Source organism: Gossypium arboreum, chromosome 12, assembly GCF_025698485.1.
Source record: "Gossypium arboreum isolate Shixiya-1 chromosome 12, ASM2569848v2, whole genome shotgun sequence".
NCBI lineage: Eukaryota > Viridiplantae > Streptophyta > Magnoliopsida > Malvales > Malvaceae > Gossypium > Gossypium arboreum.
This window is the reverse complement of record NC_069081.1, coordinates 1,002,061-1,017,818: the sequence shown is the minus strand read 5'-3', so window position 1 is coordinate 1,017,818 and position 15,758 is coordinate 1,002,061. Positions and strand designations below refer to the sequence as shown.

Below are 15,758 nucleotides of genomic sequence, written 5' to 3'. Positions count from 1 at the left end.
GGATTGCAGATAAAGCCTTTTCATCAAGCTCTTCCCATTCTGTTTTATTTAGATTCTCAGGCTTTTTTCCGATAACAACCTTTTTCAAGCCTGATTGAACTAGAATTGCCATCATCCGAACTTGCCACAGATTGAAATTTGTCTCACCATCGAACTTCTCAATTTCAAACCTTGTTGTTGCCATCTCTGAACGGGCTGATCTATGACAATTGAACTAGCTCTGATACCACTTGTTAGGATTTTAACCCAATTAAGTAACGAACAAGAAAATAGCAGAATAAATTGAGAAATTAAACATACAAATTTAACGTGGAAAAACCCCTCCAAAGAGGATAAAAAACCACGGGCAAAGATAATTTTACTATAATGGAAAAAGAACGAAGCGTACAAAAGATGGAGATAAAAATTAAACCCCGAAAACCCGAAAACAAAGAACCCACAAAACGTAAACACAAAATTCTCTAAATGTGTTATGAGTTCTAATCTCTAATAGGTGTATTTTCTAAGGTTGTAAAATAGCCTATTTATAGGCTAAATTCATAGATCAAATAATAATAAAATAATCTAAACTAATCAGTGTTTGATTGAAACAAGTAAACAGAGTTTAACTGAAAGACTATTTTTCAAATTTGACTGAAAATAGGAGTCATATTTAACAGGGCTAGTTTAGATTAGTCTAAGTTGAAAAAACTCAATGGACTCAATTGCCAAAAGTCCACAAGTTTATAAGTTCAACCCAAGAAGGAAAAGAAAAAGAAAAGGAAAATGGTTGTTTTAGTGACATGATAAATGACTGGGTAGGTTGATCGAAGTTGATCCACATTGACTAGTTTAAAAATAATTAAAAATATTAAAAAATTGCAAAATGATATAAAAATTTTAGAAAAATTAATGTACTCCATAGTCAACACTAAGGTTTTAGTCCATAGCCCAAAAGGAAAAATCATTTTTAATAGCACAAATAGCTCAAGATCTCATACCACAATTTCAAGAATAATACGGCGACATGAAATTCAACTCCTTGCTAGATGGAGATTAGATGCTACAGATCCTATTGCACCAATCAATGGCGAAGTTAGGGGGCTGGAAGGGGCCCCGACTCCCCCTAAAATGAAAAATTTTCCATTTACGCCCCTTTATAATTTATAAAATTTTAAATTAGCAATGGTAAAATTACACTTCGATCCCCAAAATGATAAAAATTTGATTTAATCCTTTAAAAATCATAATAGGCTATTAAAATGGTGAAATTGCATTTTTACTATCGTAAAAATATACAATTTAATTTCAACCCCTTAAAAAAAATTTCTAACTTCACCCCTAGCCCCAACCCTTATTAAAATACAAAGAACATATTTTAGGATTGCTAGAGCTTCTATCTCTTCTATGCCAACTACATTTAGAACCAATCTGAAAGAAATAGATAATTCCTCAAATATATCCCAACCTACCTATGATAGACAAGATGAAAGTCCCCCCCAATTTCACCTAATATGTCACTAACATACTCAACAATGACGAATAATGCAAGAGTAGAAGAAAATACAAAAATTTTTGTAGTAGAAAAGTCTTTTGAGACAAATACAAAAATTTTTGTAGTAGAAAAGTCTTTTGAGATCAATAAATAGTGGTGTAAAAAACACTTCTATTCCAACAAAAAGGTTACCTTAAAAATTACAATAATTAGAAAGAGAGCATTCTTCGAGAATATTACAAATTTATGAACACTCATAAAATCCATATAAAATTCTTTGAATGATTTGAAGAACATTATTTGAAAATTGTCAATACAATAAAAAAAATACTACTAAATGGAAAACAAATATAGGAGAAGTTGAATCTCAACATCCCTTTTAACATAGGTTCAATACCTTCGTAAAAATATTGAAATAAAAGCAATCCTTTTAAGAATGAGATCTCCTGATGTAAAAGAACAAATTTCAACAAAAGATGTTAAAATGATAGTGGAACAGAACAACACAAATTTCAACCTTCATACAATAAGAAAATAATTGGACTATATTAAAAATTTGATAGAAAACCAACCAATTAGGAAAGAATTGGTAAATGAAATTACCGAAAGATGTCCAAAAGAACCAATATTTATACCATATGATATACCAAAACCTTTCCACCCCAAATGATTTCTTAAAAGAAATTCAAAATACTTGATGTTTTGGAAAGTTACAAGTCTGAATTAGTTAACCTAGACATCTTAGTGCAAGGTCAATACTTAGTCAACACATTATATCAGTCATTCCAATTTGACTCTAATCAGTCAAATGGAGAACAAATTAACAAAATGACTTGGAAAGAACCAAAACAACTATATTACCCAAAAAGCATTGCACTAAACCTTAATATAGAAGAAAAACTTGTTTTTCAAAACAAATACAATGTCAATGCCATTTATGAATGAAATAAAAACAAGATGTTTAAATGTAATATTTTCGGTTTATTACAATAAATGACAATGGTTTCAAATGTTTATAAAACTCCAAACCAAAATGAATTAATTAGTAATCATATATATCCAATCTTTCAGCTGTTGGTTTTACTAGCCAACTCAAAGGATGGTGGAACCATGCACTTACTACAATCTAATAAGAAGTTATTTTAAAAGCTATAAAAAATTATAATCAAGAAAAAATATTTTAAATTAACAACGAAGAGAAATTTAAGTTGTAGTTGCTAAATTGGAGCTCGCACTTATCAATGATTTACTAGAAAGATGGAGACCTAAAATACACACATTCTATCTTCTGTGCGATGAGTCTACGATTACACTCGAGGATGTGGCTTTACAATTTGGTCTACCGGTTGATGGGTCAGTCGTTATGGGGGTAGTGCGCATTGATGATTGGAGCACAACTTGCCACCAACTATTAGGTAAGATGTCGAACAAGTTTAGAGTTAACCAAATACATATGAAATGGTTTGAAGATAATTTCTCACATCTTAACAACTCTTCTAGTGCAGTTGAAAGACAACAATTCACTCGAGCATTCATACTAAGGTTGATCAAGGGTTTTCTAATGTCAGATAAATCTCGAAATCTAGTACATTTAAGGTGGCTCCTACAATTAATCGACCTAAAAGAAGTCATCGAGAGATGTGTCGGGGAATTGAAGCCTAGTTTACTTCTAGGCATTAAAATCCAACTCAGCAAAATTATAGTACAATAAAAAAAAATTATCGATTTTTTTTGTGTATTACAAAATTTCAAAATGATTTGTTAAATCAAAAAGTTTCTTTCACGAATTGATTACATATCTTCAAAAATAGTTTTACAAAAATATGTTCAAAATATTTCTTCAAAACATTTTTTTGCTAGATGACAAGCAATTTTAATTATATTTGTAACAACTTGATTTTTAGTGGTGTCGAAAAAGGCGGTTTCAGAACCCCATTTCTATAAACTGAGCTCATTTCTGTAAACTGAGTCCATAAATATTAAATTAGAATATTTATAGATTTATTATAAAATAATATTAAATCTTAGTCCTTCAATTTCATTTATTAATTGTTTAAGTAAGGTACAAGGACTAAATTGTAAAAGTCTCATCGCTATGAATTTTAAATAGCTAAAGGCTCAAAATGGTAAATAAAACATTTTGTTTCATCAAATGTTGGAGGATGATATTAAAATCCACTAAATTTGACTAATTAAGATTAAGGTTTGGTTAATTAAAGTTTAATTAATTAATTTTTAATCAAGTTTAATCAAAGTATATTAGTTAAAAATGAAAGAAAGACAAATTTTCTATTTATCTTCTTCTCCACCAAACAAGAAAGAAATTAAAACCCTTAAAAAAGCTTCAAACATTCGACCCCTAATTGGTATGTTCAATTAAGTCATTTTCTTGTAATGTTTATGTTTTTGAGGTCATAAGAGCTTAATTTAGCTAGCCTATGTACCAATTTGCAAAATTTTTTAAGTTTTTGAAAGTTTCCATTTATGATTTCTTGAATAAATTGGTGTTAAATTGATAGATTTTAAGCTTATATGTGAAAAAAGACTAGATTATAATGTTTAAATTGTTAGTTTTTTATAAAAGGACTAAAGTGAATAAAATGTGAAACTGATGTAAAAATTGATAATAATAGATAGTAAACGGTCTATAATGGATGTGATTGAGATCGGTTTTGAAACCGAAGCTCAAAGTTGAAATATATTGTTATTTCGATTTTAGGGACTAAATTGAATCAAATGCAAAACTTAAGGGACATTCAAAAATAGAATTAAATAGATTCATGCATATCATGGAATGATATAAACATGTTTGATATTGATGAATTGTCTAAAATAATTGTTTAGATTAATAATTGAATCAAACGAGAGATAATAAGAGAAAAGCCAAAATTGTTGAATAGTCCTTAAGGATTCAATTTTTTAGTTGTTTTGACCAAGTAAGTTCATATGATATTTACGTGTTTAAATAATTATGTTTTTGATTTGTATATTTATAATTGATTATGAATTAATTGGTGGTAAATTGGTATGAAAGGTAAGATTTGGAGTAAATTGTAAAGAAATATTAATTTGTCTAATAAATGCTCGTTTGAACTTAGTAAATGTTAAAATACAACTGGCATGCCAGTAGGGTCTTGTGCACACTTATATGGACAATTACAGATGATTACCGAGATCCAACATTTGTTGTGGACTTGAAGATACATGTGACATAGGGTTAGCCTGGACTGGTAACCTAATACCATTTTAAAGGTTTAGCCCAGACGGGTAACCTGACATGTATATTTTTTAGCTTGGACAAGCAATCGAATGTTTCGTTATAAATATTTAACATTGATTGGTAACTTGACACGAGTATACTTAGCTTGGACGAGCAATTGGTGTAACGAAGATACCTATGTATTTAGACAATCATATTGTACTTCAATCTTGTTTTGTTTATTATTAGTGAAATGTTTAAAAAAAATAAAATTAATCTTTTGACAAGTGGGGCCGATTAGGGCTGAATTACCATATTTTATATAGGGTTAGAGTTTGGAAAAATATCAAGCTCATATTTTGGGTGAGGTCGGGCTTGGGCATAAAGAATATCTATAAACTCCTTGTTTAAACTTGGCCTAGTCCATGGACAGCTCTACTACCAGAGCATTGTTACCTTAGGCCAATACAAAAAAAGAATACAAAAAAACTTATGGCTAAAAGGATAAGCTCAATGAACTTCGATTTAAAAGACGACAATTCCTCAATATCGCTAATGAAAATGATAGATCTTGCAGATAATATTACAACGATGACAATTACTAAAACCAAGAAGTGAAAAAAAAATGATGAATAATGAGATTCCCTGTAAAGTTTTTGAAATGATTGCCTACAAGAGTCTTCAAAAAATTTCAAAAGAAAATAAAAGAGGTGAATAGTGAGGATTCTTTGCATGCCTACAAAAGTCTTCAAAAGAAAAGAAAATGATGAATAATGAATATTCTCTTCAAAAGAAAAGAAAATCACAATTATACATCGGTTCTGCAAACTCTTCAACCTTTTCACAAATCTAGGGTCTTTACCTTGTGCGGGTGATAATAACACAAACATATTGGTCATTGTTTTCGTGGACGCCAGCAACAGTGATGGAACAAGGGAGAAGAGAAAATGGTGGTAGGCATTCTGGGTTCCCCATTTAAAGAAGAGAAAGAAACAAAAAAGTGTTTTTATAGTAATTATAAAGAGGTCCCTAAACTTTATTCAAAAGGTAAAAAAAATGTCACATGTCATTATTCAATTGACTAATGTATTATGTCAGTAATCTGTCAGTGAATTAATAAAATTTTTAATGGCAGTGAGTAATTCGAATAATTATCTTAATTAAATTAATTAAATAGAAAAAATATAATAACTAAAATAGGACACAACCTATTTTAAAGTGATCTTGAGTGAAATTTACTCTAAAATTAAAGTTTACAAATAAAGGTTTATATAAAAATAAAGATTAATCTAACCTGCACTAATGACGTGCAGAAAAAGTTTAGAGCCATCAATTTGTGTGAATTTTAAGTGAATTATGAAAATGTGTAATAAATTATTTAATTTTAATAATACCTCAATAATATATTTATTTACTTATGTAAATAATTCATCTATTTTTAAAGATAATAATTCATATGTTAGTTGTAGTTAGTAATATCAGTTACATCTTTAATTAATTGATGATACATATTTGAATAATAGAATAAGATAATTTATTATTTTGTATTAATGCCTCATAAATTATGTTCAATATTTTCATTTAATTTTTATATTTAGACAACATGAAATTAATTAAAATGGTAAATTATAGCTAAATTAAAGGGTAAAACAAATGATAATTTATTTAAAATGTGAAATTAAATTAAAAGACAAATGAAATTAAATATAAGCAATATTAAAAATCAAAAATAAATTATAAATATATATTAAAAATATTTAAAGAATACTAATAAACTCAAATTCATATGGACTGATATGATATTGATAATCTTAATTAATATAATTAAAATTTAAATAAAGTCAACTAAATAAAAGAATAAATCATATTTTTTTAAAATTCACTAATTTAATTTTAGAAAATAAAAGATTCTTAGTGTATTATTAAAAATAAAATTATTTCGTCAATTTTGTGGGTAAAAAAGCTAATTGATCCAAACATTCGATATTATCACTTTAATAAAACTATAAAGCAAATAGAAAAATAAGTGAAAAAAAAAAGTGAAGTGAAGCAGAGGAAAGGCCAAATATAACTGTCCAACGGCGCGAATTGCCACGTGGATACCTGCCAAAATAAACGGTTAATAGTAATTTCAACGATCGACACAATTAAACTTCAAATCTTTACCGACTTTTTTCTTTTGGATTTATTAGTAAATTAACCTTCAAATTATACTTTAATTTTTAAATTAGCCCCTGAAACCTAAACTATAAAATTTATTCTATTTTACCAAAATAATAGCAATCAATAAAAATGTGATCTATGACATATTTTTATTGAAGTTCAAATGCTTTTTGAAAAAAAAAATAAAATTAATAGTTTAAGCATCGTTTTATAAAAATTTTAAGGATCAATCTAGAATTTTTATAGTTCACAAGAGCCAACTAAGAATAAATCCTTTTATTTCCCTAAAATAATAATTTTCTTAACTGAATAGCGAAAGTTCGCTTAGAGTCCACACTAAGATAGTGTAACGTCCCACATAAAAAAAACCTCTGATTCTACACAATTCCATCATCAAATCATGAGGCATGATTTCAATGGTCATACGGTTAGAAATCAACGAAACACAACCGTCTCGCGTGTCCGCCACTACACGTTATAAAAGTGCCATTACACATTCATTCCTTTCGCGGTCTTTGCATTTGCAACGTTTCCTACTTACATTCGGATTCTTCACCTGATTTTCCCACTTATTCTTTGCTTCTTTTTTCTTTAAAATACACATTTTCGCATTAAATCCTAGAAAAAAAAAAAGAATAGAAAATTAGTAATAATCTCTAGTTTCTGGTTCCTCCGAAGTTTCAGAGTAATTTCGTGGTAATTTATTTATTATTTTATTTTGTTTTATTGTTTTGTTTTGTTTGGATGCTGAGAAAAGTGAAGGACCGAATGGATACTTGGTCGTTAAGTTTCGTTGATTTCTATTTCTTTCTTTTTTTTAGTTTCTTCTTAAATTAAAGAATAAAGCGCAATGGGGAAAAGTAGTTTATATAAAATCAAGTTTTTTATGTTTTTACATTAAGGGATTCTTTTAGGCTTTACTTGGTGAGTAATTATAGTGTAAAATAATATTTTAAATTTTTTTAATGTATTTCATCTTAACGTGTTGTACTGTAAAATGAACTCCGTTTTAGATGAAACTTTTGAATTGACTCTTCGATTGTTTTAAGAACTCTCAACAGTTTAAAGTTTACTGCAACAGAAAAAGGTAACTGTATCTTTAGTTTAACGCTTAATTTATGCTAATAATTTGATAGCAAATAAATGATCATTAAGGTATTATTTATCTTTACTTCTTTAATGAAGTTCTGTTTTTATGTTTGAATTTATTACTTGTGTGATATGCGATCGATTTTAATAACTGAATACCTAAGTTATATCTTTGTTTTTCGAGCAGTGGAATTATTTAGACTGAGGCAGCTAGACTGGCTTTGAGGGCTTTTTCTTTTATTCCCAAGCATTTAGGGATGGCACTAGAGCCCGACCAAACTTCGGTGGACTCTATTACCCTATTTGTGGCACTTCTCTGCTCCTGCATTGTGATTGGTCATCTTCTGGAGAAAAACCGATGGTTTAATGAGTCAATAACTGCCCTTGCCATTGTGAGTTGTTCAGTAACTCCCTAACTAATTAACCTTGTTATGTTAGGCTTCACTCGATCTTGTTTCGATTGTTGTTTTGTAACAGGAAAATAGTTTTTGTTTGGTGATGATTTTGGGTGTGATTAACAGGGGCTTTGTAGCGGAATTATCATTCTGTTGACCACTGAAGGAAAGAGATCACACATTTTAGTATTTAATGAAGAGCTGTTTTTTATATATCTTCTGCCTCCCATCATATTCAATGCCGGGTAAGACTGACTTATATCAAGCTATCAAATCTTTGGTTTTTATTGCCTTCAGCATTTTGATAATTGATATTATAAATGTCATTTCATTTGAATATGATGCATCATCTTCCTCAGCCCCCCCTCTCCCCACCCTTTTTTTATTTTAAATATCTTGCAGAGCGTGAAAACTAATTGCCTGGCTTGTTTATACTGTTGTTTCAACCTGTATTTCTTGAAAATTGACACTTCTCCTTGTTTTAATCTTTATTTTTTTTGGAATCACATGTCTGATAATCTTACATTTTTCAATTTACCAGATTCCAGGTAAAAAAGAAGCAATTTTTCCGTAACTTTGCGATGATAATTTTGTTTGGTGCTGTTGGAACTTTGATATCATTTGTCATCGTATCCATAGGTATATTCAAATTTCTTTGAACTTTCTAGCCTTCAACCGGTTCTCTTTACAATTGTTCAGTTCCAGGCGTACACAAAGACAACTGACATATTCAGGCTCTTCTGACAGATCGTTTTTGCTTGTTGCATTTATTGGGATATATCTGTTCAGTGTTTATACTGTTTATGCATAATGCTAGGCTGTTGTTTAAGCTTTATTCTCCAATTTTTTTTACCAAACAAAGATAGTTTAAAGATAATTTAACCTACTACAAAAAAAGTGGCACAGAACCTTACTTTTTTTATGGCTGTAATTTTTTTTCAGTAAAAGAATAACCATCTCTAAGATTTGTTGATAACGAAAATTTTGAAGTTTTTTTTCTTCACTCTGAACACCCCAAAAGCACACAAGTATAACAAGCTTCTAAGTAAAGTTGAAGATTAGTGTTCATAGATAATCTTTACTTAAATAAATTAAGGTTAACTCTTCCTCTAAAAATCCAGTTGCTTGTTTAAGTTATAATCAGCATCTTAGCATGACACACTGTTGAAAATGATGAATAGTTCAAAACAGAGATTGACTTTGGTTACTGCAAGTTCCTTTGGATTGTAGATACCACCTTTTGTTAGTAAATTTATCTTTTCCCTGATTAGTACCAGGGAAGTGTTTGAGGCTAATTGTGTTGTAACCTTTATGTTTACCTATATTTTTCAGGTACCATGCAGTTATTTAAGAAGTTAGATATTGGTTTCCTGGACATCGGAGATTATCTTGGTAAACTATGTCTCTCGTTAATAGTTTGCCGATATTATTTAAAAGCTTACTATTAACTAATTACAGTTCTGCGTAGGAAACTAACATTTAAAGATTGTGCCAGATCATTCATCCTTGCATTAATGAAATCATGAACAAATTATATTTTATGCCCAATAAATGCATACACACACACAAACAGCCACATACATACATACTTACAGATGCATATGCTTTTCATGGAACCAGGTCTTATTCTTATATTATTTTCTTTTTTCCATTAATTAGAGGATCACAATTATTGTGTAGTTAAACTAGTTTCTTCAGGTTAGTTCTCTATTTCTATCTTGGCTCTTACCGTTGCTTTCTTCTTTTAGCACTTGGAGCAATCTTTTCAGCCACAGATTCTGTTTGCACTTTGCAGGTAAAAATATTTATACAGTTCAGTGAAGTGAAAAGAATAGTTGAATATCTATTCTATTATAAATCTTGTATTTTCTGTACAGGTGCTTAATCAGGATGAGACACCTCTACTGTACAGTATAGTCTTCGGTGAAGGTGTGGTAAATGATGCCACGTCAATTGTACTTTTCAATGCAATTCAGAAATTTGACCTCTCTCACATCACCTCAAGAATTTTTATCGAATTCATTGGGAACTTCTTATACTTCTTCATTACAAGCACATTGCTAGGAGTAGGGGTGAGTCCTTTTTCTAATTTTTTGCAGCTTTCCAATGTGCATCTGCATTTCTTGTATGGTTGCTAAATTTGTTTCATCATTATTTGATCTTATATTCTTTGTTTGTAAAACCCACGCTATATATTCAAGTTTGCATTACATAAAATCTTCTTAATCATCTATCTAGTATTTGCACATTATATCTGCACCTCAGCTAAAACTTTTATCATAATTAACTGAAAAAATAAGTGCAGTGAACATCTTTATATTCCATTTATTGCCAGAAATTCAAAGCCATAGTGTCAAAGGAAGTTCTCGTTTAAGCTTTTAGTCTCTCCAAAGGAAGACCTAAAGAGATGATTAAATCAGTGTTCAATACAATCCAGACTTGTTATAAGATAGGATTGTTCTTTTTATTATCATTGATAGCATGTAATATACATAATTGGTGTTTACTTGTATAAATAATGGCAATTACTATCACACGAGCACTTTATTCTTTGATTATTAATGATATAGCTGTTGGCTTTAAGTTAGTTTTAGAAACTCTAGGCTTTTTTGCTTGATGTTGACTTGAACCATAAAGAGGTCCTCCTTGGTTTTTCTTTGACAGAACTTGCGCCTTGCTGATAATTAACTTTGCATGTTGAGTCTGCCCTTTTTCAAGGGTGTTTGGGTATCTGAGATTAAAGACATGCATTAATTTTATATATCCATATAACATCACACCGATTTCACTTGCAGGTTGGACTAATAAGTGCATACATCATAAAAAAATTGTATATTGGCAGGTATGTTAAGGGCAAACGATTACCTTTTCTTGTTGTCTCATCTTTTATGATGCTGAATATAGTAATTAATTGTATACGTTCATACTTGTGTTAAAAGTGCAAGCAACATTTTGTAGGCAGCATTAAAGCTCTATGTTACAGTGTTTGAATGCGTGGATTGGTGTTCCACAACTCTTTTATTTGGCATTTTCTGTTCAGAGCTTTAAGAAGATCTAATAGTGTTGATTGTCAAGTGCTTATGAATTTATTGATGTTGGGAAATAGAACTGGAGACTTATTCAACTTCTTATCATCAACCTAGATTTCACATGATAGTCACAGATCATTAACTTGAGGACAGTAAATTTAGGTTGTACTTGTTTATTATAATGTTAGGTTGAGCTCTGGATGGTTAAAAAACTAAGAATCTTACCACATTGCTAGCTCTAACCTCTAAGGACTCTCATTAAAATTTGTTTCTCTCTCTAAATGTCTCACTGTTGTCATCTTATCTTCCTGCATGACATGAAAATCCTACAACTCTTTACAAATAACATCTAATTTCATGTTTGACTAAGTAGCTAAGCTTTTCCAAATTTCAGGCACTCTACTGATCGTGAAGTTGCTCTCATGATTCTCATGGCTTACCTCTCATATATGATGGCTGAAGTAAGTATTCTTTTTAATGACTCGGGTGCCTAAATATCTATCTTTGTAAAAATTCAGGTACTGTTTTTACATTGCTTTGTCTTATTCTTGTTTTCTCTGATAATGATTTTGTTTTTCAGTTGTTCAATTTGAGCAGCATTCTTACAGTGTTCTTTTGTGGCATTGTTATGTCACACTACACCTGGCATAATGTGACTGAAAGTTCAAGAATCACCACCAAGTATGTTGAAAATTTTTGCTGCTTGTAAACTGTCTTCTTTACCACTTCTCCCCCCTCCCTCCAATTCTATTTAGGTATTCTTTGTCAAACTGAAGTAGACATGTTTTGACATTCTTATGCTGATTATTGATCATTGCAGGCATGCTTTTGCAACATTATCATTCATATCAGAGATTTTTATCTTTCTGTATGTTGGTATGGATGCTTTGGATATAGAGAAGTGGAAAGTTGTTAGCAAAAGGTATTTCCCATATTTTGGCCAAAAATTGCGGTTTCGTTAGATCTTTTCATGTTGTATAAATAATTTTTCACATCAAATCTTTCTACCATTGCCTTAACCATCTCAAGAAATTGATTGTGTCATATGAAGTGATAGAGACAATATAGTACGTGCATCAGTTATCATTGTGTGCTTCTTGTTTTCTTCAAATTGTATCTAACTTGAATATCAAAGAAATGTCTCTCAATAGCAATTGAATGACTGTTCGTTTGGATATATTGTGTGTTTCTGTAGTCCTGGAACATCTGCCGGGGTGAGCTCAATACTTCTTGGCTTAGTTCTAGTTGGAAGGGCAGCTTCTGTATTCCCTCTATCTTTTATATCCAATTTATTCAAAAGGTCTGAGAGTGACAAATTTACTTTGAAGCAACAGGTTGGTATTTAGAGTCGCATTTGAGGATTTCTTCCCTCTGACATACTTGATGTACTGAAATATTCAAGTCAAACAGGTTACAATATGGTGGGCAGGGCTCATGCGAGGTTCTGTGTCTGTGGCACTTGCTTATAATCAGGTAAATTTAGGTCATAGGATTTAGATTTCAAAACCTCTGCATTTTGATCGATTTATTGCTCAAAAGTTGAACATAAATTATTTCAATGTTGTCTTTGACATCAGTATATGATATTAGTAGTAAGATAATTTTTTGCAGTGAATATAGTTAAAATTTTGGCATCTAAATGCCTGATCAAACAATGATGTATGGTAAGATGAATGTTTCTTCATGCTTTTCTATAAATTGAGAAATTTGTACCAAAAAATTGTGAATTGTTGGGCAACAAACTTCCATTTACTGCAGTTATTCGGAGGTGCACTGCTTTGGCATGTTTACTAGATTGGTTCTTGCCACCTACGTTGTAACTTATTTTATTTATTTGGATGTATGCAGTTTACTAGATCGGGGCATACACAATTGCGTGGAAATTCCATAATGATAACCAGCACCATCACTGTTGTTCTTTTCAGTACTGTGGTAAGGACTTATCCTTAGTCGGGACTGTTTTTCAGTAATGAAAAGATCGATAAAGATGTTCTCTGCATAATTTTGTTAAAAAAAGCTTTCTTTGTAGTAAATCATTGTAAAGTGTTTTCCTCCATGGTATATTATTTCCTTGACATCAAGTCAATAACCATCCTTTTACTAGCATGCGTGGATATCATACAACTGTATTAGGGATCTTTGTATAACATTCTACATTAGATGTTCATTTTGGAATGCATATAGAAAAGCAAGACCTGTCATAAACACCAGAATTAAATGGTAAAGGAAGAACTTGATGAACCAAAGGCCTTAACATCTTCATGTAAGGACATATCATGGTTGAACAAGCAAGCAAAGACGGCTATTAAGGAAAAACAAAATTGTTATAAAAGCAAGAAAAAATAGACATATAGAGCTCTGGATATAAAAGAGCAAATTAGGCCAAGAAAACTGTGAGTGAGGTCAAAGCAAGAGTTTAAAGGTATTTTTTGATTGATTGTGGTAAAAAGATGACGAAAAAAATATCAATAGACTCAGCTTACTTTGCTATATGTTAGAAGAAAGCTCTACAAAAATGTTCCATGCATCACATGTAACTAGTAACGTTCATATCTTGCAAGTTTGATATTCTCTGTTTCAGGTGTTTGGATTAATGACAAAGCCTCTAATAAGGCTGCTGCTACCAAGCAAGCACCTTTGTGGAGGTGTGTCCTCTGGGTCTTTTGATTCTTTTCCCTCAAAGCTGATGACAGATCTGCCACTTATCGCCAATGGGGATGCTGAAGTGGGCGGCAATAATATCCCCCGTCCAACCAGCCTACGTATGCTCTTAGCCACACCGACTAGAACCGTCCACTACTACTGGCGGAAGTTTGATGATAGTGTCATGCGTCCCATGTTCGGTGGGAGAGGTTTCGTGCCACATGTTCCTGGTTCACCAACAGAACCACTTCTTCACTGATGACACTTACCACACACTGAATGAGTTTTCCACTAATAAAATATATCTGGGGATTTAAGGATCGGCCTTATGTGTGAGTGTATATATGGGATAAAATCAACATGGCTGGTGTAAATATTAGTATATTACTCATTAGAGACGTAAAAGAGTAGTGGAAGAGATGAGTAGGGAGATGATGGTACATTTTGTGCTGGTTCTGGATTCAGAATTAGGGATTAGGGTAGCTTTATGATGTTTCAACTCAAAACTTATTAGGCATATGTTCATTCTTTTTCTACCCAGACAGAACAGGAAAATGTAAACCATTCAATGTTCTGCATATAAAGTATAATAAACTACTTCCATACTTCTAAAACATTCTGTTTTCATCTTCAACTTCCTTCCTACCTCTTGTTTTTTCATTTTATGGGATTTTTGTGTTGCATTTGATTTTAGAAAAATATATTTAGCTAAACTCTGTTTTGTTGTTTTCGTGCCTTGTTCTTCTGCTCCCCGTGGAATCCAGTAGCCTTCCTGATACCATGCACAGAGTTGGTTGCATGGAGGAATCCAGAAAATCTTTTAGTGGGGTCAGAATTGAATTATAAAATTTTTAGAGATTAAAATATAATTTTTTTCATTTATTAATTTATAGTTCCATTATTTTTTTTTAAAATTTTTGGAGGCTGAATTCCAAATTTTACATATGTTAATTTATAATTTCTAATTTTTCCAATTTTGAGGTTCTAAGACCTCTGTCTACCCCTTAAATTCGATCCAACTTTGACAGTCCAATTAACTATTCATATATTAATATAGTTTTATAAATTAAATTTGAATTATTAGTATTATATCTTCCCGCGCAACTTATATTGGTTAAACCAAGGAAACTATGGATTCGACCCGTTCAAGTTTAATCAACTGGGTTAGACAAGCCTACCTCCTGTGCAGAATTGACAGATACCAAACAAATGAGAACATTGTGAACAATAAAAGCTTCTCACAAGTTGTAGAAGAAACAGGAAATCCTGTTAAATGAGGATTGGACCAGGCACGACCACTATGTCATTTTTGAGACTCCATGTTATTTTTGAAATTTTCGTCTTCTTGTGTATTCCGTCACATTTTGTCTTTTTATGTATTTCCCCATCTGTCAAGAGTTTCTAGACACCCGTCACTTTTGTTGGAAACTCATAGCTTTTCATGCATAGTTTTACTTGTCTTTATATGTATTCATGTGAATACAAGAATAGCCTAATTTGGTCATTAGTTCATAGGTTGAGAGGAGTTTTTGCATGCTCTTGAAAAAAATCTTTCAATAATAATATTGTAATAGCTTTCTAGTTTGAGTGTTTTATTTTCAATAAAAAGAAAATCCTTGTAGAAAATTTCTCCAAGTATGAGTTTCTAATTCTTCGGTTGCTATACGTTCTGCAATTAGCACCTGATGAATTTAGTTGAATTTAAGCAAAGCAGACTCGAGATATAAAAGAAAAAATTGCTCAAATTCGATTCATGTACGGATCTA

The 15,758-nt window shown here is 31.0% G+C and overlaps 1 protein-coding gene across 2 annotated transcripts; it reads left to right on the top strand.

Annotated features, from left to right (window-relative positions):
* The first annotated feature begins 7,171 nt into the window (after positions 1-7,171).
* Positions 7,172-14,606, top strand: LOC108478220 (sodium/hydrogen exchanger 1-like). 2 transcript variants are annotated; one of them, XM_053023659.1, is made up of 15 exons: positions 7,172-7,532; positions 8,113-8,317; positions 8,447-8,565; positions 8,862-8,959; positions 9,653-9,712; positions 10,069-10,115; positions 10,198-10,392; positions 11,116-11,162; positions 11,744-11,810; positions 11,930-12,030; positions 12,170-12,271; positions 12,545-12,683; positions 12,760-12,822; positions 13,198-13,281; positions 13,931-14,606. In XM_053023659.1, exons 2-15 carry the CDS (start codon positions 8,183-8,185, stop codon positions 14,249-14,251), a joined length of 1,578 nt encoding a protein of 525 aa, XP_052879619.1. In that variant the 5' UTR covers positions 7,172-7,532; positions 8,113-8,182; the 3' UTR covers positions 14,252-14,606. The 2 variants fall into 2 exon arrangements, with proteins under 2 accessions (XP_052879619.1, XP_052879618.1); XM_053023658.1 differs by lacking the exon at positions 7,172-7,532 and adding an exon at positions 7,782-7,923.
* The last annotated feature ends 1,152 nt before the right edge of the window (positions 14,607-15,758 follow it).